The sequence below is a fragment of the Ylistrum balloti genome, unplaced genomic scaffold, assembly GCF_031769215.1.
Source record: "Ylistrum balloti isolate Yb309-2 unplaced genomic scaffold, AGI_CSIRO_Ybal_v1 Utg370752, whole genome shotgun sequence".
Lineage (NCBI taxonomy): Eukaryota > Metazoa > Mollusca > Bivalvia > Pectinida > Pectinidae > Ylistrum > Ylistrum balloti.
Genome location: NW_026782442.1, coordinates 41,441 through 66,848, shown reverse-complemented (window position 1 = coordinate 66,848; position 25,408 = coordinate 41,441). Strand labels below are relative to the sequence as shown.

Here is a 25,408-nt window from a genome sequence, read left to right as displayed (position 1 = left end):
ATCATACAGCCTAGAATTACACTCTGATGTTGATATTTCATATGGTGTTTGTCTGGTAGTCTAAAAGTTAAAACAGAGAGCAGTGTACTAAAGATAATCCTTATGGTAGGTGGGGAGCACTCCAGCATACATGTCATGTTTAAGAGCAAATGTCAACATCATCACTCCGATAAGGGTACAGGTTGATATTTAAAGTGTGATTTGTGAGTTTGTCTGATTCCTGAAAACCTAATTACTTTGTTGTGGCATAATTAGTTGAATTTTGTTTGAAGGATGGTTGTGTGAAGACTTCAGATTAGCAAAATGGCACCTTTTGTTTTTCACCAATACATTCTAATTGATTTCTAACATGTGTTATTATTGAGTTTTATCCTGTCTATCTCCATATTTATAACATACAGAAATATGTACTTGATAGTATTTCAACTGTTAATAATCTTTAATTTCCCTGTTGTTTTTTATATTGATTCATCATTTGCTCACATAGATATTGTGTAACTACCATTCCTAGGGGTAGTAAATATATGTGATTTATTTCTAAGTGGGTGAAATTAGTATTTGTTAATTGTATAATTGAGCTTCCATTCCCTTCTTTTTTTTAAAAAAAATTACTTATGTCACCTGAGAAGAAGTTTCATAATGACTTATTGTGTCATTTTGTCTGGTGTCAGGCATTGTAAACTATTAACACATTCCACTTCTCTTGGAAAACCCCAGAACCAGTTTGAATAAAATTTTGCAGAAACCTTCCATGTCTAAAGGTGAACCAAACTAAAATTGTGAATTATATGGTCCCTCACCCAGGGGGCCTTGGGAGTGGGGTTTAAAATGGACAAATGCCCCAATTTCAAACCCCCTCCCCCATGAATGAGAATGACAGCATTTTAACTAAGGTGCCAGTTAATGCCTGTTTTTTTTTCTTCTTTTTGCTAATAGCAATATGTCAGATGTTGGAGATGATTTGTTTTGGTTTTGCTTAATTTTCTGTTTTCTGATTACTTTGTGATGGTGTGTTTACTTCTAGCACATCGACATTATCACCTTTTAAGTTAAATGTTGCTGTTGTTTTGTCAGAAGCAAGATGGTGAACAGAAAAACACTTCCACTGCTGAAGATTGTGAAGTAATAGAGGAAGAACAGATGGAGAAAGAATTCCTGGAAGCTGGATATGATAATGATTCTATAAGTAAAGAGACATCAATACAGTCAGAAACAAGAGAGAAGGAAGTAAAAGATGATTCCTATCAACGTTTGCTTAAAGACCCGGAGTACAATACCATGATGTTGAGGTATAGTAAATATTTTGAAGGCAGAATTCTGTTAAAGCCTACTCCTCCAGTAGGAATGATAGGATTTTGTCCAATTTGCTGGATCTTTCCCCACCGCGGTGAGAGGGACGTGGTCCAATGTGGGAAAAGGAGTAAATTATTTTAAATCAAACTCATATAGGAATAATTGGATTTTGTCAAAATAGGGTCTGCAGCACTCTTGGGTATAAAGAAATAAATTTTCATGCTCCCCATAATTTGTCTGTGGAGCATATAGTTGCATCCATGTCTATTTGTCTGTTCTTAAGTGTTTGGAGCACAACTCACCGCAGTTGAGCAAAGAACATGAAATTTGGTGTTTACTAAGGCGATGTGTCGTTTACCAAATTCAAGGCCCTCGACCCTAAATTGCAGAGTTACTACCTTTCGTTAAAATTTTGTTTCCAGAGCATAAATTTGCTTGCATTTAAGCTAGGATAATGAAACTTGGTGTGTACCTTGATCATGCTTCTTAATTTGAGTTATTGCTCTTTTTTAAATTTTGTGTCTAGAGCACAATTTGAGTTAATTTGAGTTATTGCTCTTTTTAAAATTTTGTGTCTAGAGCACAACATTAAATTGCGTCCATTGAATCAAGGACATTGAAACTTTGTGGATACATTGATCATATTGATCATGTGTGCAGTGTACCAAATTCAGGGCTCTCAACCCCGCAATTACAGAGTTATTGCACCTTTTTTCCCCAATTTCTTGTCTGTAGCATAACTTTGATCACAGTTAAGGAAAGATCATGAAACTTAGCATATACATTGCTGTGTACGAAATTGAAGCCCTCCTTCTGTAGGAATGGCAGGTTTCTGTCTCATATTGGTCAGAAACATTAATAGTTTAGCTGACACCCCAGGGACAGAGTTGGAGCTCATTGGGAAATAGATATGTTGTTAAATGTGCTTTGATATTTATTAGCTTTTCCTTTAGTTTTGGTGAAGCTATTTAAGCGGAGCGAACCAGATGAGCATTACATACCATATGGGCCACTTGTTCATTTCTAAACATTTAAACCATGATTTGATTAACATCAATGGTATGAAGTATGAGCTTTAACTCCATGGTGTTTCAAATCAGCACAGTATCCATGTCTATTTATGCTATATGTATGTTTTGTTCATAATTTCAGGCATCGAGAAGAAATGACTGAACTTAGAGATTTGATGACACAACTTCATAAAAAGCAGGATGATGAACTCAAAGATTTCATGAAAACCAAAGGGTACAAGTTCAAATTTATGATTCCTGCTCCTCCTCCGCCACCACCGCCACCTCTTCCAGGCATTGGCCGCTGTGGCAATGGAAATATGCTAAGTCCCTTAAATTTTGCAACGCTTCCAAATCCTCTTGCAACCCAGCTTGTGTCATCATGTTCTTCTGTGTCTTCTTCAGGAAGTATACTCTCGTCTTCAAAGTTTTCAGAGAGTGCTCAGAAATCAAAGTCAAAGGTGGCATTGCCATTGGATGAAACAACCTCTTCCAAAGAATGTCAGAATGTGCTATTGGATAACAGGCAGTCTGAGGGTAGTGACAGATCTCCACCTTCAGTTGATGACACCAGCAAACAGTTGTCTTCTAATTCTTCTTCACATCAAGTAAATGCAGACTGTCTTGTCAATAGAACAGAATCATTAGAGAGTGGGGAAAGTTCAGACCAAAAACTTGATTGCACTGATAGCATCAAAAACACAATGTTTAGTTCGGAAGAAGGAGAAGAAAGTGACACAAAACTGAATTCTAGTACTTCTGTCAGTAGGAAAACTAGTACAGACATGTCTTCGTATCCTGGAGGCACCAGTGGGGGAAGTTTACAGCCGAAGCAACAAAATGTTGCACAGTTATCTGCGCAACAACTTCAGTTTCTGTATCAGCAACAACAAGCACCATTGTTTTACAGCCCAAGCTTTCAGTTTTCAGGAGGAGGCCAGCTACTTCCTACTTCTGTCCAAACGCAAGTGCCTAGCAATTTTCCTCAAGGGAGTTCGCTATACCTGCCCTCCTCAAGCTTTATGCCAATACTACAGAGCAATCCATACAGTCAGTATCCACTTTTACCAAATATGAACTACACCACTACACAGAGCACTACAACCCAGGCTGGGCCCACACAGGCCAAGGACTTGTCAAGTTAACTCATTCTTTGCCAAAGGTCTTTCATATGTTAGTGTTTTATGCACCTAGCTACTATATATGATAACTTGCATTCATTCAAACAGACTTGACAAGATAATGAAATTATTGATGTTGGTCTGTCTCTGGTGAAGAGGGAACAAAATGGTCCTTCAAGGGCCATGTAACAAAAAGTATTATTATGATTATATTTGTATTTTGCATATACATGTATGTGTATCCAACCAGGAAATTGTAATCAAATTAAACCATTATGTCACTTACCATTTATAATCACCCATCACAGGGTGTATTGTTAGTAGTTGAATGCTAATGTTTACTGATCAACTTGTTTCATCTTTTTTGTTCCTCTTTTATTTCATAATGGGTAAAGCAAAATGAAAATGACAATCTGTTTGTTACCGATATTTGAAGTGTTTCATTGGAATATCAGATTCAATTTTGAATATATCTCTTTTCTTTCTCACATCCAATGTTGATGTACAGCTTAAGAGCTTTCAGTTTTGATGAAAGAATAACAAATAAAATATCACTTCTTTCATTCTGGTTTGGACTTGCAGTCTGTGAGCAACATTTTAAATCTACCATCACAAGATGGTTTGTTCAAGTTGATCTTTTCTTGATGGATCATTTTCAGATGTGGGCTAAGTTTGGTCAGTAGTTGTGAGTTGTTCATTTTTGGCCAGATCAGGAAAACAAAATGGCTTACAGATGACCATCTTTGATTTAAACACATAAAGTTTAGTAGGAAGTACTAGATGGATTAATCTCTATTTTTAGCTCTTCTGGGCTGGAAGGGTATACAGTGGTCATCTGTTGTCTGACTGTCTGTCAATTGTTCTTTGCATGTCAATACTAGTAATGATCAACTGAGCAGATTTGGACCAAATTTGAAGGGGAATCAATTTTGTATAACAATGGGTCTTGGGGCCCCCTTGGGCAGGAAGGACAGGGCCCAATAGGGGTCATTTTATAAGTTCATAAAAATCCTTCCCCTCCTGTAGAATTGATCAGATTTATGCAAATTTGGTCTGAAGCATTTGGAAATAGAGCCAATTCTTTAAAATCCTTCCTCTGTAGAAATATCTAGATTCTATCCAAATTTTATCTGAAGCATTCATGGCTGAAGAGAAATACTTTTTTTTGCAAATGATGGAAAATACTACAGGTTATTTAAATTTGTTCTTATACTCTAGGAATGATTGAACTTTGCCAAAATTTGGGTCTGAAGCAACTTAGGATGACGTAAACTTTTTGTGTGTAATTGGTGCATCCGATTTCTGTGAGGCAGAGGGATATGGCCTAATAGGGGACATGGGTAAACTCATTTAATGGTTTTCATTTAGTTAAGATGCAGTGATTTTCATGAACAAAATCAGGTACGCGATAAAGGCCCTAAGGGCCTCTTGTCATATGTAGAGTCCTTTTGGTCTCTTATTTTGTATTGTCCATTTTGCAATCTGATCGGATAACAAAAAAAGCAGGCAAGCTGCTGTCATGGATTTTGACAGGTATGGTTTCTTATAGTTTTTTTTTTTTTAAGAGTATAACAGGTTGGATCATTTTTAGATTTCATATGTAGGTCCTCCTGGGTGACTCATTTCATTTGAGAACAGATTAGAAAGTAGAGAAAAGAAAGGACACTGCTAAAATACTGATGAAGATCATACAGTGGCCTGAACCAAGGTCCATCAGGAATCTTTTGTTACTCGGTGATAAATTGAATCGGATAGCAGTTTAATTTGCACTGTCAGCTTGATAGATTTTTTATCCCGTATGTATAATTGATTTGCCACGGAAGAAAATTAAGCCATTAGATATATTATCCATAATGTTTTAAGAAATAAAGAAATCCAGAACTACATGATTAATAGTCTTAATATAGTGTGGTGTATTAATTTTCATTTCATCAAACAATTTTAAGTTACAAATTTTCTGAACATTTTGAATGTAATCTTAACAGAAGTGTTTACAAACATTACCTTCTGTAAAATTAAATCCATGTGCCATTAAAAGTGGATGAAAAAGAAGGCATTCTTTTGCACATGATCATATATTGCCAAGAATTTCTAAAAAGGTTAGCTCGAGATGACATTTTTTTCTTTTAAAGCCATGGAAATCATTTACCTGATTTGAAAGCCCACCATCATCAGATGGGCTATTCCAATTGCCCTATGTCCATGGATTGTCATCTGTAAACAATCCTTGTTGATGCTATTTCTTGACAAATACAAATTTCATGCGTAGGTTCGCCTTGGTTCCTAGTTGTGCCCATTGAATTTTGAGAACATAAATGTATGATCAGGAAAAGAAAATGGCCCACAGGAAGCCATCTCTTAAATATTGACAATGAAAGTTTGTTGTTGCTATTTGAGAAGTTGTGATTAGATCTTTCTCAATTTTTCATAGGTATGCTGGTTTCCCTTTGCCCCAAGTTTTACCCTTTTGATTTTTAGACTGACCAGAAAAACAAATGCAACTATTTTGAGTTTCTTGGAGGAATTTTCAAATTTCATTTGTTTAAAAGCAAGAGCAAAGGAAAGAAAAGAACATAAAGGGAAAAGTCCCACTTTTAAAGAACAAAGAAAGACCTAAATATGGTGGTCGCCGGAATCCCTCTGGGATTTCTCGTGTTGTTTATGCATTTTCTCATCCATGATTGTGTAATTGAAGATGTATAATGTGTACCATAATGCTTGAATCTTCAAACAAGTTTTATAAATGGTCATCTCTTGTGTATTGTGTTTCACAAATCATTCCTGAAATTTTAACTTCGCACAATATTTACATGAATTTAGAAAATTTGATTGGTCATTATGCACTTGGAAATCATCCATTTTTAGACTTAAGCTTTACACCTATTGCTATTGTTTAAAAGAGAAATTTTAACCACCCTGCATCTTTACACACTCCAGTGCTGTACATAATATGCAATATTGTGCATGCTATTTGCATCTTATTTGAGAACAGAAGAAATTAAAAACCATCATCAATTTATTAAAAAAGATTATCTTTCAAAGTAGAATGAAGAATCCCCATAATATTTTGGAGAGAAACAATACCAAGTGTGGGTAGTGTTTTATTAGGTGGAATATGCTTTGACAACATTGCCAAGGTGTTTGACTGAAATTATTCAGTATTATTAAATGACGTAATTTGTCAAAATTTATTTTATGTATGTGCATTTCAATTCTGCATTTTTTTGTGATTTGCAAATACATTTACGTTTTGTTCAGCTTTAAGTACTTTTATTGTTAAACACATGATAAAAGAGTTCATACCTGTTACCTTTATTACACTTGGACTAAAACTGTAATGTTGTTAAGTGAAAATCTATTGTTACAAAGTAAGAACTGTTAACATATGTCAAGTCATCTTTCATTTTCTCATTTCATTGCTGTTATACATATTGTTAACTTTGTCGAAAAGACAAGTCCCGGTAATATAATGGTGGCAGTAGAAGTATTGCTAGTCCTAAATGTTGTAGAGGTATACATTCTTGATCATATCCATACAAGTAATAACTACTAATGAGGAAAAAATTCATGTGGTTGTTCCCCTTGGTCTCTAGTTGTCATTGCCATTTTGAGGCTGATTAAAATAACAAATTGACTGACTGGCAGGCATAATTGATTTTGAAAGTTGAAATTTGTTATGCTGTTTTTTGAGAAGTACCAGGTGGATCTTTCACAGATTTCATATGTAGACTTCACTCAGTCCTGGATATACATGTTTAATTTTGGGATTGATGAAAAAAACAGGCTGCCGTCTTTAATTTTGACGGGTTTTGTTGGCTATTATTCTAGAGAATTACTGGATGGATCATTTTCAAATGTAGGTTTCTATGGGTGATTAGTTTTACATGTTCAATTTTAGAACAGACCGGAAATAAGATGATAGGGGAAAGATCAAGATCAAACAGTAGTGGATGCCAAGGTTCCTGTGGGATTTAGATTAGAACAATTTACACAGTGGTATACAGCACAAGATCACTAGTTTTCAATACTCTTGACTAGTTATTCATATATGCTTATTGTTTGGCATTACCTACAAAACATATAAATGATCTTTGCTGTACAACCTTTTTTTTTTTTCATATTGGACTGAGAAAAATCTGGATATGAATTTTCAAGTATAGATAAAGTTTTTTTCCAAACAAATTTTAAAACAGGAATGTAACAACTGGAACAAAGTCAAGAAAGCCAGTGTACATGACATATCATTGGTGTTGTTATTTGATGTAATCTGGTTTGGCGAATATACAAGTTTTACCATGTGTTTACTGTATACTTGTATGTTCTTATCATTCCCATTTTGAAAAGAATCTTACATATGTGCTGATTTTCTGTACTAAGAAAGAAACTAGATGTTTTAAAGCTTCCGTTCAGCAGTCTTTTTATTAGTGAATCATTTCCCTATTACACGCCTATTAGATTCAACCATTTGCTCAAATTTTCAATACTCTTGTATACTTATCTTTACACACTCAGTAAATGAGAAAATTATATACCAAACTTTCTGGCTGTATTTGAATGTAAGTTATGTTAGGTAGTAATAGATTGAGTAGATTTTGGAAGTCTACTTGTGTGGCTGGTTTTATGTAGAAATTCATCAATTTGCTGTTTTGCCTCATTTTATTTTTGGTCTAGATGATTTCCAAGAAGAAATAGCATCAGTCTAATTACAAAATTATTTTTTTTTCTGTTTGGAAGGAGAAAAGACGTGTGTATCAATAACAACCATTGCAGATTTTTAACAGTATCTTGTAAGAATTTAAACACAGTGTATGTCTGCTTTATATTGATTTTGTCTGTGGGAAAAGTTTGACTTTTACTGATAGTTTTCTGGGTATCAGGGTTGTCTTTGACAAAGTGGGAAACTATTGACAATGAGAAAAAGTATTTGAAATATAGCTAGGATGTGATATAGGTTTATTAAGCCTATAAAAATTAATTTGAAAAATTTGTAAAGTTGAAATATTATTTCAGTTTGTTGCTATCAAAGAACTAGTCCTATTCCATTTGATGGTCGTTTATTGACACCTTTCTCAGCGATATGATGGCACAAAAAGTGCAAAAAATGTGCAATTTTTTGAAAACTTGCAAATATATAAATATGATATAAATTCATAGCTAATAAAGAGATTGAAGAATGTTACACTAGACCCATGGAGAAACGCTAGTTTCCATGGAGTTTGTATATGTATTTGTGGTAGAGGATAATATCTCTACATGTGATAATTAAAAAATGCTGGAGATTGTAAATTTTTGTTGCTATGTTATATTTTTTGAATCTTAAATGAACAATGCAAAGGGAAGCTTTTTTGCAGTAAAGAGTGCCAGAAACTTTGAATTTAGTCTTTGTTGTTTGTGGCTCATTTCAAGTACTTGAAGTTGTTTGGAGTTCTGTCATTATTAACTCGCCTCGCCAAAGGGTAGGTGAGCTCATGCCATTGTGTGGCATCTGTCAGGCGTCAATTCTTCCTTTCAAAAACTTACTTTTAAATAACCACATGGTCCAGGATGTGATATTTCGCATGTAGCTTACTGGGGTGAAGGATTCGTGTGATTTTATCAGTCAGAGGCCACTTTGTGGTGGCCATCATTTCCAATCAGATATCAAAAGTCATTGTTGTGTTTCTGATGTAAAACCACACATACAAAACAATTTTCATAGAAACAGGACAGTATCTAAATTTTGAATAACTTTTGATCTATCAGAGGTCGCAGATAACCAGTTAGGAGAAATTTCACCCAATCAGAAACCACTATGTGGTGGCCATCTTGTCCAATCATAAAATGAACGTCACCATTGTGATTCAGGTATTCATGGGTATTCATGGAAATCGCACGAAATGTAAATCTCAATCAGAAGCGATGATGGGACTGCCATCTTGTCTAATCAAAAATTGATGTCATCATATATACAATATCTAAATTTTGGATGAATTTTGACAAATCAGGCAAAGATAGCCAGTCAACGAAAAGGCTCTGGCAAACTGCCTCTCATGCACGGACACTAGTGTAAAAATCAGTCAAATTCCATCCAATAGTTTTGAAAGACATCTGGCTGACATAAAATATGTAAGAAATAACAGAAATGATGATAATACAAAAGAAAAGAGATCCAATATCCGGGATAATGGTTCAGTAATGAGTAGTCTAAAGGCGGAATTTCAAAAACGTTGAAACACCAGAACAGCCATAATGGTTGACATGTTTCGAGGACTTCTTCTGAGGAAATAGTGTGTCGAAACATGTCAACCATTAAACTTGACCTAATCTACCGAAGGTAACTAGAAATGATGATAGTTAAAATTTCAATTGCGAACAATAGGGGAAATCAAACTATTCCGTCCCGACCCTCCTGAAATCTTTTGTAACATCAAAATACACCTTCATGTACATGTGAAATTGCATGGAAATTGGACAACATTAAAATTTCAACTAATCAGAGGTTCTAATTAAATGAGAAGCTAGTCACAGACTAAACATAGTTAATCTGCACTAGTATGGTTATTATGGGACAGTGAATCACAGCCTGTTGCTAATGAGGTGCACCAACATCTTTGTCCGACAGTGAGGTAACTGTTCTGGGCCCATACTGCGGGCTATGCCAAAGACTAGAAGGTATATACGGGACAACGTGTCAACATTGTCAGGCGTAGAGCCCAAGGTTGTTAAATGGGGATTTCAACTTCAACTAGACCCTTTTCATTTGCAGTAGGAGAGAAGGCTAGTCTGTCACAGGATTACGGTCACTATTTGACCTATTGATGGGGACAAACCCTCGGACACCAGTGTACACCCACGCCAACCCCCCATTCACAGACCACATGTTACCTGATAATAGCGATGCAGTAGCCCGTATGAAATCCCCTACCGTATACCGACTAGAGCAACTTACTCCAAGGTTATACTCGCCCCCCCCCCCTCGGCCACACACCCAGTGCTGCCTACGAGTAGAATGATTACACATGCAGCAGATGGACAAGCTCTGGTAAACCACTCTCTACTTTTGTACATAGACACTCAGCTAGGAATTGATAATATTAAGAGTGAGAACCCAAATTATGATAATATACAGTTAGCTAGACTTACAGAACGTTAGCTAACCAATACATATCAGGGTGTCACAAGTAGACTGAACCCTACCAGGTGCCAACAAAAAGGAAAAAAAACTAATTTAGTCAGAAAGGTCACTGATAGTGGCAATGGTTCACTGAAGACGTTGACGATGTTGTACCAGACCCTACTGAAAAATATTCCATCAGAACAGGACTCCATTTCCCATCCAACGTGTTCTATAATCATTCATAACATCAATTCTTTGCAAGAATGCTTCATCTTCATCGGATGAGGAAGATGAAACCAGTCATTGGAACAATTTTTATAAGAAATGATAAAATTCCAAAGAACTGATCAGTTAGATGAATTGGTTGTGTCAAGTAGACCCCATGAACCAGCAAAAATGAGGAACCTAATGTGGGACCAGTTAGAGTATGGCTACAGGGAGAGAGCAGCCCCTCCTAAGTGGAACTTTTCACAAATGGTTGTGTTGTTAGTGCCTTGTGATTAATGAGACTGATTCTAAAAGGCATGTATGATGGTACAGCATGTGATTAGATCTGATGTTCTGTGTTAAGGCTTGTGCTACCCACACTCAGAACAACAAGGAGCGTTGTTTCAGGGAGAATTTAAATCATTCCACAGGTTTCCGAAAAGAAATGGTCTACAAAAAATTAACAACTACTGTAGTGTCATGGGAAATGTTATATGTGCTTTCAAATATATCATACATAGCATACAATGGTAATATTATAAGGAATAAGAACAAGGTCATTTACAGTACCAGGACCTGAACTTCTGTGTCATATCACAGACATTATAATTATAACATATAATTAGTCATTTTTAGGTTATTTTTGGGTCCAATATCAAATACTAATTGCCAGTGGCATTTATTTGTTTTGGAGCTTAAATTACTGATTTAGAAAAAAAAAATAAAATTTGGCTGTTGATAGTTGTCCTATATAAAAAATTTTCATTGTTCTGCATAGAATGGGTGATATCTCACATTTGAAGTGTTCAGCGTCTCAGTCATTTCAGTACTTTCATTAACAATTTCCTTTCAATCCTAGTTTCCTTTCTTCAGAAAAAGTCTGACTTACAACAGTGATTAATACAAACTGATAGAACTTGTTTCACAATTAGTTTATAGATTAATATACATAAACTGCAGGGTCAGCAATTGGTTCAAAACCTTTATGAGTGTCAGTAAAATGAAACATAACATTCACTTTGGACTATGTTTAGCTATGATCTGACCAAAACATTGCATAAGATTATGTTGACAACGTACAAATAAATAGTCCTTAAAGCTAATAGTATCATATACTGATGTTGTAGTTGTGGTTCATATAGTCTAACACTGCTGTTGTACTACAAAGGGAGTTGAAAATCCGTCTCTCTGACCGAGGTAAAGCTTTTTCCATCATATAGATCAGGTGGTTATGGAAACACTGGAAAGGTGTCCCGACAGATAAGGACAGCTCAATCTAGGAAAACAAAAAAAATTATGAAAACTTGTTGATTGCTCACCTTTATACAAATCAAAATAATTCCTAAAAGTTTGTCACTGAAAAATATCTCAATACACTGCAAACCAACTTTGTTTTACAGCTGCTAACTTCAGAATTTAAATATCACAAGAAATTTGTGGTACTTGCCTAAAATGTGATTCCTTTCACTCTACAGGAGTATATGTACAGAAATATACCTTAATGGTGTCAAAGAGCTGGATATTACTTGTAAAGTACTTGGGAAATATCACTTTCACTTAAGTATTAATTCCACCATAATACCTAATGCACTGACACACCAATAAAATTCAAAACAATGTAATCCATGAGAAATTTGAAGAATTGGTTTCTCTGAAACAGTATGGGAAATTGATGATGTTAAATGCATTGGCGTTAATTTTCACAAACTCCCAAGCTCATCATTTAACCAAAGATGGGCATTTCATGCCTGGTCTTTTCCACAAAATTTGCTTCATCTACTAAATCTTTGATTAAAACAAGAATGCAATGAAGTGGATGTATCGCCTGCTCAGCAAGGTTTCTGGAGAAAAGTGTTATGGAACAATAGCCATAGATTTTATTTATTCCATTTATATAATTTGTCCATTTGTTTGAGGTTAGATGAGGTGTCGAAGAGAACTGAATCCCGAGGATAGATTTTCCTTATCAACACATCATGATTTCAGTTAACTTGGCACGCAGGTTACTACAACCTTAAGGACCAAATGTCCTCTAGTGGCGTCCACCACTAGCAATCTCTAAAACTGTACATTCAAGTGAATAGCACCTCTCAATACAAAAGTGAGGAGTTGTCTATCAAATTTTTTAACAGTAAAAAAGAATGAATTTCCATACAAAAGTTACTTACCCAGTCCTTGATACAATTTACAGGAGTTGTTTCATAACCAGCAAACATTGCTGGGTTTTCTAGCATTCCTCTAGCAGCCATCACACCTGAAAGGAAAAACCTTGGACTGTTAAACAGTCTCTACATAAATAAATGGAACAACATTGTTAACAAAGTTTGCATTGTTTTGCTATAAGTGTAATAGAGTTATTGTATATAGTCTATACAATAAATGTGTTCAAATACTTCCATATATTTTGAATGATAGGGTTATTGCATATATTTTGTCTATATATAGTCAATAAATATGTTAATATACTTCTATATATTTTGAATGATAGGGTTATTGTATATAGTCTATACAATAAATGTGTTCAATATACTTCCATATATTTTGAATGATAGGGTTATTGTATATAGTCTATACAATAAATGTGTTAATATACTTCTATATATTTTGAATGATAGGGTTATTGTATATAGTCTATACAATAAATGTGTTAATATACTTCTATATATTTTGAATGATAGGGTTATTGTATATAGTCTATACAATAAATGTGTTAATATACTTCTATATATTTTGAATGATAGGGTTATTGTATATAGTCTATACAATAAATGTGTTAATATACTTCTATATATTTTGAATGATAGGGTTATTGTATATAGTCTATACAATAAATGTGTTAATATACTTCTATATATTTAGAATGATAGGGTTATTGTATATAGTCTATACAATAAATATGTTAATATACTTCTGTATATTTTGAACGGGATTCCTGTAAAAAGATGGTGGCCTTTTTAATTGTTATGTTTTGAAAACGAACAGCTTTAATACAAACTGAATAAGTTACTCCTCATACAAAATTCTTTATAATTATCAAAATGATTTTGTCACTTTGAAACAGATGTATTGTTTGAACAACATTTCTAATTTCAGTGATTATGTAATAAGTACTAATTTTCGTGAGTTTTCAATTTGGTTTTTTCTAAAAAATTTTAAAGACAAGAAAAGGTTTGTCAAATCAAGTACCGGGTACATTTCAATGCTGTAATTTATATCAGAGACAAGAATTAAATGTAATTATACATCTTGCCTGTCTGGCTTTGTCAGTATGTTCACTTTTAAGAAAAATGCAAAACACACTTATGTCCACACCTCCCAAATACCAAATTTCCAAGTAAGTTCTAGCAAGATAATTTGGTGAATCACAATCCCAATCTAACTTACTGTCTAACAAAGGTGAACTCAAACACCAAGTTTCCTATTACTAGCAGTGTAGGAGATAAAGCCAGGACAAACTTTATCTTTGATGTAGGTCAAAGGTCAAAATATCGGTCATTATGACCTACTTTTGATACATGACACAAATGGGGTAGAGTGAACATGTGATACACCATTTCACTAAGGTGAACCCATCTCCATGTTAAGTGGGGAGGTGGCTTCCCATCATTTCTGCTGAAGGAATAGGATTTTAATAAATTTTGCTCTATTTCCCCTATTGGGCCTCACCCCTCCTACCTCAAGGGACCAAGACCAACTGTTTATACAAAACTGAGTCCCCTTCACTTAAGGATGCTTCAGACAAAATTCAATATTTCCTACAGGAAGAGCAGGATTTTAAAGAACTTGCTCAGTAGTAACAATTTTTTGATAAAAAATTGACAGGCAGATGACAGTGGATGGATGCCGCAGAATGGTATAAATTAACATGAGGCCAAATGGGCCCGCATTGCTCACCTTGTATTCAATGCTCTTCTCAAATATCTTTGGGCCAGGTAAGCTAACAAGAGGCCCATTAGCCTTAATGGTCAACTGATTGTAACGACTTATATGTGATAGAGACCCAATGGGCTTGAATTGCTCACCTGTTCTGTGGCATACAGAGAAGACTTGTTGAACTATAAAGTAAATTTCTGCAAACTTGAAACCCTATTCCTCACACATGCTACTACATAAATACCATAACCAAGGACCTATTGCTTATAAATAGAAGAAAGTTTGAGTCATCAATGAATTAAAAGTGGGTCAAGGTTAATTATTGGAATAAATTTGGTCGCCTTTCACCTAATTATATTACAAAACCAATATCACTTGCCTTGGGACCTTTTGGTAATCAAGAATAAGTTGCTTGAAGATTTGATTATTTGGGTCATGCCTCTCTGGGCAGAGATCTACCATTTATATAAATTTGGTTTGCTGCCCCTAACATTTCTTTTGATAATTTGGTCAAAATTCACTCCATCATTCATGACTAGCAGTGATTTGAAGAAAAAGATGATGGATGAATGATTGATGGGTGACATTGCTGAAGTATAGCATAAGTGCTTCGGACCACAAGGGACCAAGGGGATTCTATACATGTTTCAAAAATATCCTCGTAGTACTTCTCAAGAAACAGTACTAACATACTTAAACTGTCAAACCACAAGATGACCATCTGTCAGCAATTTTGTTTTCCCAACCAGCTTAAAAATTCCATGTGCACAACTAAAGACCAGGGGAACCTACACATCTTGTTTTGTTTGGGAAAAATCATTCCAGAACTTGTGATAACAAATTCTAACACTCTACATCAAAAATGACTGCCTGTCAGCCATCTTCTTTAACTGATCAATCCCGAAATTAAATTGACACAAATAGGGACTAAGAGAAACCTTTATATGAGGTTTGAAGAAAATCTTCCAAGTACTTCTTAAGAAATATATGGAAAGGTAATTAATCACAACATGCTCGAGCGTTACTAGCTGGCAGTTTGATTGAGCTTATTCTGTTCATTTATGTCAGCTCTCTTGTATAGGCTTCATTAGGACAAAGTTGCAAGAGCAACAATCTGTTTTGTATATCCTATACCATTTGTTTACTTCTGACACAGAGTACCAATCAATCTAAATTGGAATATTTTTGTTACATGATCATCAAGTACAAAGTATGCACTTTTGTGTGCAAAGATTTTAATGAAATAAAGTAAAATTAATTTTCAAATTTTCATTGTCTGTATTCTATCATGTTGTAGAAATACTCCTTGTATTTATTTTCCTGGTACAAAAGCAAAACACAATGAAAGTTAATACACAACGAAGGTTTCATGTTATACAATATGTATCTCCACCATAAAATCCATCCCTCTTTAGTTCTAAAGAAAAAGTGATAACAAGAATTGCTTACTGACAGACCACAGACTAACAACAGAGCGAATGAATAGCCCACAACCTCATGGTGGGCTAAAAATAGGACCTTTAAAAGGGAACCTTCACAGTAAATCTTGCCAACATGTAGGTCCTACCATCAACTCCAGTTCTTTCCCTGATCATGTGAGAGTCTTCTAGAGATTTAATATCACCATTGGCAACAACAGGGATGTTGACATTTTCCTTGATGAGTTTAATGGCCTCAATATTGACAGGTTGAGTGCGTTGGGATGGTGTGCGACCATGAACAGTTATCCATGATGCTCCTGCCTTTTCTGCTCTTTGACATAACTCCACAGTTTCCCTGTAATAAAAAAAAATTACACCTATATTAGGGCATCTAAGCCATACTAAATGCACTCAGATCAGCAGATGTAGGCCGTACAGAATCAACTTATATCAGGATATATAGTCCTTACAGAATCACCTTATATCAGGATATGTAGGCCTTACAGAATCAACTAATATCAGGATATGTAGGCCTTACAGAATCACCTTATATATGGATATGTAGGCCTTACAGAATCAACTGATATCAGGATATGAAGGCCTTACAGAATCAACTTAGATCAGGATATGTAGGCCTTACAGAATCAACTGATATCAGGATATGAAGGCCTTACAGAATCAACTTAGATCAGGATATGTAGGCCTTACAGAATCACCTTATATCAGGATATGTAGGCCTTACAGAATCAACTAATATCAGGATATGTAGGCCTTACAGAATTAACTTATATCAGGATATGTAGGCCTTACAGAATCAACTAATATCAGGATATGTAGGCCTTACAGAATTAACTTATATCAGGATATGTAGGCCTTACAGAATCAACTAATATCAGGATATGTAGGCCTTACAGAATTAACTTATATCAGGATATGTAGGCCTTACAGAATCAACTAATATCAGGATATGTAGGCCTTACAGAATCACCTCATATCAGGATATGTAGGCCTTACAGAATCAACTAATATCAGGATATGTAGGCCTTACAGAATCACCTTATATCAGGATATGTAGGCCTTACAGAATCACCTTATATTAGGATATGTAGGCCTTACAGAATCACCTTATATCAGGATATGTAGGCCTTACAGAATCAATGTATATCAGGATATGTAGGCCTTACAGAATCACCTTATATCAGGATATGTAGGCCTTACAGAATCAATGTATATCAGGATATGTAGGCCTTACAGAATCACCTTATATCAGGATATGTAGGCCTTACAGAATCAATGTATATCAGGATATGCAGGCCTTACAGAATCAATGTATATCAGGATATGTAGGCCTTACAGAATCACCTTATATCAGGATATGTAGGCCATACAGAATCAACTAATATCAGGATATGTAGGCCTTACAGAATCAACTGATATCAGGATATGTAGGCCTTACAGAATCAATGTATAGCAGGATATGTAGGCCTTACAGAATCAACTAATATCAGGATATGTAGGCCTTACAGAATCAACTGATATCAGGATATGTAGGCCTTACAGAATCAATGTATATCAGGATATGTAGGCCTTACAGAATCAATGTATATCAGGATATGTAGGTCTTACAGAATCACCTTATATCAGGATATGTAGGCCGTACAGAATCACCTTATATCAGGATATGTAGGCCTTACAGAATCAACTAATATCAGGATATGTAGGCCTTACAGAATCAACTGATATCAGGATATGTAGGCCTTACAGAATCAACTGATATCAGGATATGTAGGCCTTACAGAATCAATGTATATCAGGATATGTAGGCCTTACAGAATCAATGTATATCAGGATATGTAGGTCTTACAGAATCACCTTATATCAGGATATGTAGGCCGTACAGAATCACCTTATATCAGTATATGTAGGCCTTACAGAATCACCTTATATATGGATATGTAGGCCTTACAGAATCAACTGATATCAGGATATGAAGGCCTTAGATCAGGATATGTAGGCCTTACAGAATCACCTTATATCAGGATATGTAGGCCTTACAGAATCACCTTATATCAGGATATGTAGGCCTTACAGAATCACCTTATATCAGGATATGTAGGCCTTACAGAATCACGTTATATCAGGATATGTAGGCCTTACAGAATCACCTTATATCAGGATATGTAGGCCTTACAGAATCACCTTATATCAGGATATGTAGGCCTTACAGAATCACCTTATATCAGGATATGTAGGCCTTACAGAATCACCTTATATCAGGATATGTAGGCCTTACAGAATCACCTTATATCAGGATATGTAGGCCTTACAGAATCCACACATATTATGTCAGACTTACACATTTCTTTTGCTCCATCCAGTATATGTATACATTACAACACCCACTTACATAAAGATACAGAGGTCTTAAATAACCCAATTCTATAAGAACCCATCTTGCCAAAAACACTCACATAATGGTGACAGGAGTGTAAGGCGACAGGATTGTAACATGATGGGATTGTAAGGTGATGGGATTGTAAGGTGACAGGATTGTAACATGATTGGATTGTAAGGTGATGGGATTGTAAGGTGACAGGAGTGTAAGGTGACAGGATTGTAAGGTGACAGGAGTGTTAGGTGACAGGATTGTAAGGTGACAGGAGTGTAAGGTGACAGGATTGTAAGGTGACAGGATTGTAAGGTGACAGGAGTGTAAGGTGACAGGATTGTAAGGTGACAGGAATGTAACATGATGGGATTGTAAGGTGACAGGACTGTAAGGTGACAGGATTGTAAGGTGACAGGAGTGTAAGGTGACAGGATTGTAAGGTGACAGGAGTGTTAGGTGACAGGATTGTAAGGTAACAGGATTGTAACATGATGGCATTGTAAGGTGATGGGATTGTAAGGTGACAGGACTGTAAGGTGACAGGATTGTAAGGTGACAGGAGTGTAAGGTAACAGGATTGTAAGGTGACAGTAGTGTCAGGTGACAGGAGTGTAAGGTGACAGGATTGTAAGGTGACAGGAATGTAACATGATGGGATTGTAAGGTGACAGGATTGTAAGGTGACAGGAGTGTTAGGTGACAGGATTGTAAGGTGACAGGAATGTAACATGATTGGATTGTAAAGTGACAGTATTGTAAAGTGACAGGATTGTAAGGTGACAGGAGTGTTAGGTGATGAGATTGTAAGGTGACAGGATTGTAAGGTGACAGGATTGTAAGGTGACAGGAGTGTAAGGTGACAGGATTGTATGATGACAGGAGTGTAAGGTGATGGGATTGTTAGGTGACAGGAGTGTAAGGTGATGGGAGTGTAGAGTGTAAGATGATGGGATTGTAAGGTGACAGGAGTGTAAGGCGACAGGATTGTATGATGACAGGAGTGTAAGATGATGGGATTGTTAAGTGACAGGAGTGTAAGGTGATGGGATTGTAAGGTGACAGGAATGTAACATGATGGGATCGTAAGGTGACAGTAGTGTAAAGTGACAGGATTGTAAGGTGACAGGAGTGTAAGGTGACAGGATTGTAAGGTGACAGGATTGTAAGGTGACATTAGTGTAAGGTGACATTAATGTAAGGTGACAGGATTGTAAGGAGACAGGAGTGTAAGGAGACAGGAGTGTAAGGAGACAGGAGTGTTAGGTGACAGGATTGTAAGGTGACAGGAGTGTTAGGTGACAGGAGTGTAAGGTGACAGGAGTGTTAGGGTCGCCCCTCCTGCCCTTGGGGACTGTAACTGATGGTTTATACAAAATTGATTCCCCTTCACCCAGGAATGCTCCAGTCTAAATCTGGGCAAAATCTAACCATTCCTTTTGAACCAAGTGAGCTAAAAATCTGGAAAGATGATACATGACGACAGACAACAGGCAATGGCACCATGACCCTTTATCACAAGTAACCAAACAAACAAATATGTCTGATTAAATCAATGGTTCTGAATGTCAACACTGGACGTTACTCATAGGCAGATGTACCTTTCATTTTCTCTTAATCTGATCTTGACTGAGACAGAAAAGTCACTCTGTGTGACCCGTGACCTAGTCTGTGTTACCATGTCTTTTACAAGTTCTGGTTTCTTAATTAAGCATGCTCCATATCCTTCCTGCATGGCCCACCTGTAGCAATAAAGCATTAAACCATCAAATACATGTTACATTCTGCATAATTTTACTGATAGGCATCATTTTACTGAAAGGCATAATTAATGAAAGGCATAAATTTATTGATAGGCATAGATTAACTGATAGTTATAATCTTGTTGATACTGGAATGTAACACCATAAATAGGATTCACATTCCCAATAATACAATTTCAGAATACTGCACAAGTCTTCTTATATACAATTCACAGGACCACAATTTATATAGCTTACAGATATATCAAATATTACTTATAAATTGAATATAAGAACAAGGACGTAGTCATCAAGATCTCCACCTATGTTCATTTTTAAAATACATACATTTAATGTGAGCAACATGGAAAACTTAAACATTTATTGTGTATGTTTACAGTTCTGTTGAAAGTGATCCATATAATAACAAGAAGCCCAATGGTAAGCCAAGTATCATGCCTCTCGGCCTTTTAGTTCATGAGTAGAAGTTGTTTAAAGGTTTTAACAAATTTGACCCCTGTGACCTTGAATATACGTCAAGGTAATTTATTTTTGCAAACCTTGTCAGGCTTCATCCTAGGAACAAATCAGCCAAATATCATTTCTCTATGGGGTCTAGTTCATGAGCAGAAGTCATTCAAATTTTTTAACAAATTTGACCCCTGTGACCTTGAATGTAGGTCAACATATCATACATATTACAGTTTATATGTATAACGGTCCAATGTTTAATCCCTGTACACAAATGTTATAGAGCGAGTGTGGAAGTATTCATAGCTACTGCTGATAATATATAGTGTAATTAAAATTGTAAATAATGAAAACATTGTGTTGTGTTTCTATTCCTTCACCCAGTTTGACAAGCTATTACACAAATGTTATGTCACAATGCAAACTGAGTGAGTGACATCATTTTATTATCTTAACCTGATGGCACTACAAATTGTATTACAGATGTGTAGTATGCAAAATATTACATGTGCATATTACATACACTTACAAAATAATAAAGTAGTCCTATGACGAAATAAAAAATTGTTCAAGGGGGACACCTCTTACCTTTGTGGGCATCCACAGTTCAAGTCAACCCCATCTGCATACCTTAAATGACAACTCAAGACATTGTATAAGAAGTGCAGTTTTTCATGCAGATATCAATAGGTCACATTTTTGTTATAGGAAAGGGTGAAGAGAAACACCTTGCTACCATTTGGGTTTAAACTTGTGACCCATCTGTCTCTAGCCGGACATTCTACCGCTCGACTAAAGGGAACTTCACACTAGCTTATGCTAGTAAAGTAGCCTGTACTATTTACTTCTACAATTTTGTGCATCTTATATTCAAGCATGAATTCAGGTTATCATGTCATCAAAATGTACCATTAATAGATGATAATAATGATACTTGTTATATTGTAATAATTCAGTATCATAGAATAAATTAACCTTACGGTGCTATAATTTCTGCTGCATCAGCAAGATCCTGTGCGTTGCTTGCTGCAAACTGCACCACCAAAGGACGGTCATCTTCAATACAAAAACAGCTGTTCAGGTACTTTTAACAGGTCTTGAACAATTGGAAAATCTATAAATTTTAAAAATGAACTTTAAACTTTGGGCATTTTGGCCACCATGCCAGAGTGAAACTTCAAGGTAATGGTTATACAGTCCTAAAACTGCAGAACATTATTTATTTTAATGAATTCTTGGTCACTCCAAGATGTCCTCCGTACAGACTCCCTAAACAATGAATACTTGAAAGATGATAGGGCCTAACATGTATTTCCTTTTTTTTTACCTTTACAAGTAGTAAATTCACTGTCTCTTGCCTTCACAGACCTTACAAAAGACTCTGATATAATCATTGGTGTAAATGCTAAATCACAGCCATATTTTCTCACCAGCATACGGAATGCTAATCTGCAACAAATCAACAATACAAGTATATAATTACATAATAATGAATGACATAAAAGATGTAGCATCAACATCTGGAGTCCGTGGTTTTATTCTTGGTTTACATGTTTCGACTTGCTAGTCTAGCCATCATCAGAATAACAGTATAGACATTTACATAGCTCAGGTTAAAATTACGACTCAGGTGGGATGAAACTACAATAGTTTACTTCACATGGTAATGACAATACAGTAGTGCCATAATGCCATAATATAGCTCAGTCACATTGGCAGTCTACATATAAAATCTGCATTCTGGTGACAGTGTTGGTAGAAATGGTATCCTTAACTGTCAGATCTCCGAAGTTGGATTCAGGTGGTAATTGGTTCATTTTTGCCCTTTTTGTGGGTAGGTATCATAATAATATACAAAGGTTATATGTTTCTTCAGATGTTGTTCATTGATCTAGATTGATTTCTATCACAAACAGAACTTTCTTTCAAAGCATTATTAATCACATGTAAATGAGCAAGTAGGCTGTTGTTAAGGCCTGCATCAAAAACTGTCAAAATAAAAATCCTTGGATCTGAGATGATGCACTTGAACTCCAAGTGTCCTTTCATTGCAGAGGATTTCCCCCTTTGAACACCAGATACATTGGTGTACAAGGAAGCTAAGAATTCTTTTTTACAATAACTAAACAAATAACTGCCAATAACATGCATATTATGTACAACTTATAAAAGAGAGAAATCCCAGAGGGATCTTGGTGCCAACAACTGTCTTATCTTTATTTGACCAAGGGAGCCGAGGGAGTAAGAAATTTAAGAAAAACTCATCCAGTAGCTTAATTGTTGAAAAAAAAAAAAAAAACAAGATGGCCAGCTGCATGCCATATGCTTTTCAGTCTCAAAATCAAAAGACCACAACTAGGGACCTACGGGAATCTACATATGGAATTTGAGAAATATATGCAGAGCATTTTTTATTTCAAGAAACAGTGATTAAAACAAATGTCAGTGGCAAAATCCCCATGAATCAGCTTTTTCATTTTTCTGATCAGTAACAAGATCAAAATAGTACAACTAGGGACCGAGGAGAACCTACATATGATATTTGAGAAAGATCCGTCCAGTACTTTTCTAGAGAGTGATAACATGCTTTAAATAATGGTGGGCTTGGAAATCAAATATGCTGTCTAAGTTGTTCAATTCAGTAAACAATACACTGGAGAGTGTAATCTTATAAGCAGTCAGAGAAAAAAGAATCATTTTCCTGTTTTAATTTATATGACAATATTGGAGAGCATTTACAAGTCTCAGTATTTGTTTTAAACAGCATGTAACCAGTCTATTGTTGTGATTTCAATACTTCCTCAATTAACCTGTTTGGTGACTACATGCCACCTGTATCTATGACAAACACAAAATTTCGTGTAACTGTGCACATCTGTAAAATCTTAAATATAGGCAACACGTATGTTATTGAATGCCCAGTATATGTCTACAGATATTACTATATCAAAAAGTTTTCCTTTCCTTTTTTAGTTAGTTTCTGTTCATAAAAATGCACAAATTTCTAGTTGTAATTTTGATGAATCATGAACACGTGAGCACAATTATCACCTTATCAAAGTAGTACCGTCTTCATAAAATATGGCGTTTTATACAAGGCGCACTCATGTAGTCTTAACATGTGACGAAGTGATTTGAACGTATAAAACAATTACGGTTCTGTTCAACATACTTTGAATATCTGACCATAGGGGCGCACATTTTCACATTTTTTTCTTTGTCTTCAAATAGTTCTAATGGTTTCATCCAGCTACGACTTTCATTCACGATGTCCATGATGCCGACAGGTTGAAAAACAATATTACCATCACTTGTAATAATTCTCCAAACAAATCATTACAGATCGTTGAATGAAATCATCCCTGACGCTAATGTTTTTTCAGTAAAATTACTGATCTATGATTTATATCTAGATATCTTGAAATTCATCTGATGTATAGAGAATCACTTCTCCAATTAAGTTGGTGACAGGTTGAAAACGGAAGTAAACAAATGAATAAGCACGTGTACTAAACGCGGCCCAGAAATTCACCGGAAAGAGTGCGATCGCGACCAATCACCGAAACGGAACCAAGAGAGAGAGGAGAGAGAGAGTCAAGAGAGACGGAAACGGAACCGAATAGGAGGAAAAAGAAAGAAGTATATTTTATATCGTTTTAATAAAATCACAGACTTATCACAATAAAAAAGTTCTGGAAAGAGGCGTGTCGACCTCCAATTCGTGGTGACCCTCAACCTGTAGGAGTTAGGTAGTTTTACCGAAGTTTGGATCATTCTTAGGTAATATAAGCAGATATGTCACTCTTGCGATTCGCAACATGTGGTTAACGTTACCTCATAAAATTTATGAATGTGATGTAATGAGCACAACATGTGTTTATTTAACGAACATGTCCGGTGCGTACAGTAAATTCATGTTATTGACCTTTGATCGGTCTACATTTTCTAATTTCTGTTTGCTGGTTGCAATTGTACATGTCAGTACGTTGTACACATGTAATATACATGTACTAACAGTGTCGGCGTCACATATATGTTCGATCCTCACTTCTCATAAACACAGACGGAAACCTGCTTCTCTCTATCTATTTTACTAAATGATCTCTAAATTTTACAGCATACCCAATATTACTTTAATTCCAGATACATATATAATACGAAGTAGTAATTAAAACCTGTATGACACTGCCGGGATTAAAACTAGGGACCTTTAGATATCTAGCTGGACATTCTACCACTCTATTAAAGGGAAATTTCATCCACCTGATGCTAGTTACACAACCTATACTCTCAACTTCTACACCACTTCCTCCTTCACTAAGTCTAGACCCTCATCATCATGATCAACAAGAAACCAGACTCAATATCTCCCTACAATGCATCTCAATCTCCTATAGATTTTCTTCATATTTCTGGCTGAAAATTATTGTGAAATGATGGCCAGACCAGGTTTCGAACCCAAGATCCCCCAAACTGTAAATGGATGCTATATATCTGTCTTATTAAGTGAGCCACATGTTGTACCTGGTTCTTTGATGATTGACCTAGTCCAGTCCTGCTACATTCTTCCCTCCCTTTCTTAGGTCTTCACCCTGGATGACACAACTATATATTTATAATCCATAGAGAAATTGGTTAAAAATCCTTATGGTTCTGATAGAATGAAGGTAATTTGTTTCAATTTTGTCAGAAGCATCTTTAGGGAGCTGATTTTCTGTAAATGGTTGGTCTCGGGGCCAGGGACCTCAGGGTGAAGGGATCCAAATTTTGATATAAATTGTAGTTCTG

At 35.6% G+C, this 25,408-nt stretch overlaps 2 protein-coding genes across 2 annotated transcripts in view; one reads left to right on the top strand and one right to left on the bottom strand.

The window, feature by feature from the left end:
• Positions 1-8,798, top strand: part of LOC132558062 (serine/threonine-protein kinase WNK-like) — a 33,834-nt gene extending 25,036 nt beyond the window's left edge. The window contains exons 14-15 of the mRNA XM_060222585.1: positions 1,075-1,289; positions 2,446-8,798. Coding sequence (XP_060078568.1) covers positions 1,075-1,289; positions 2,446-3,448 — 1,218 coding nt within the window. The 3' untranslated portion in view covers positions 3,449-8,798. The remainder of the gene's footprint in view (positions 1-1,074; positions 1,290-2,445) is intronic.
• A 2,417-nt stretch (positions 8,799-11,215) lies between these two features.
• On the bottom strand, positions 11,216-24,075 carry LOC132558056 (tRNA-dihydrouridine(20a/20b) synthase [NAD(P)+]-like). Its single transcript, XM_060222580.1, has 8 exons — positions 23,793-24,075; positions 21,948-22,069; positions 21,601-21,676; positions 21,209-21,250; positions 20,009-20,149; positions 16,168-16,376; positions 12,896-12,981; positions 11,216-12,003 (listed from the first exon to the last, which is right to left on the bottom strand). The coding sequence occupies exons 1-8, from the start codon at positions 23,894-23,896 to the stop codon at positions 11,836-11,838; spliced, it is 948 nt and encodes a 315-aa protein (XP_060078563.1). The 5' UTR covers positions 23,897-24,075; the 3' UTR covers positions 11,216-11,835.
• Between the last annotated feature and the right edge of the window lie 1,333 nt (positions 24,076-25,408).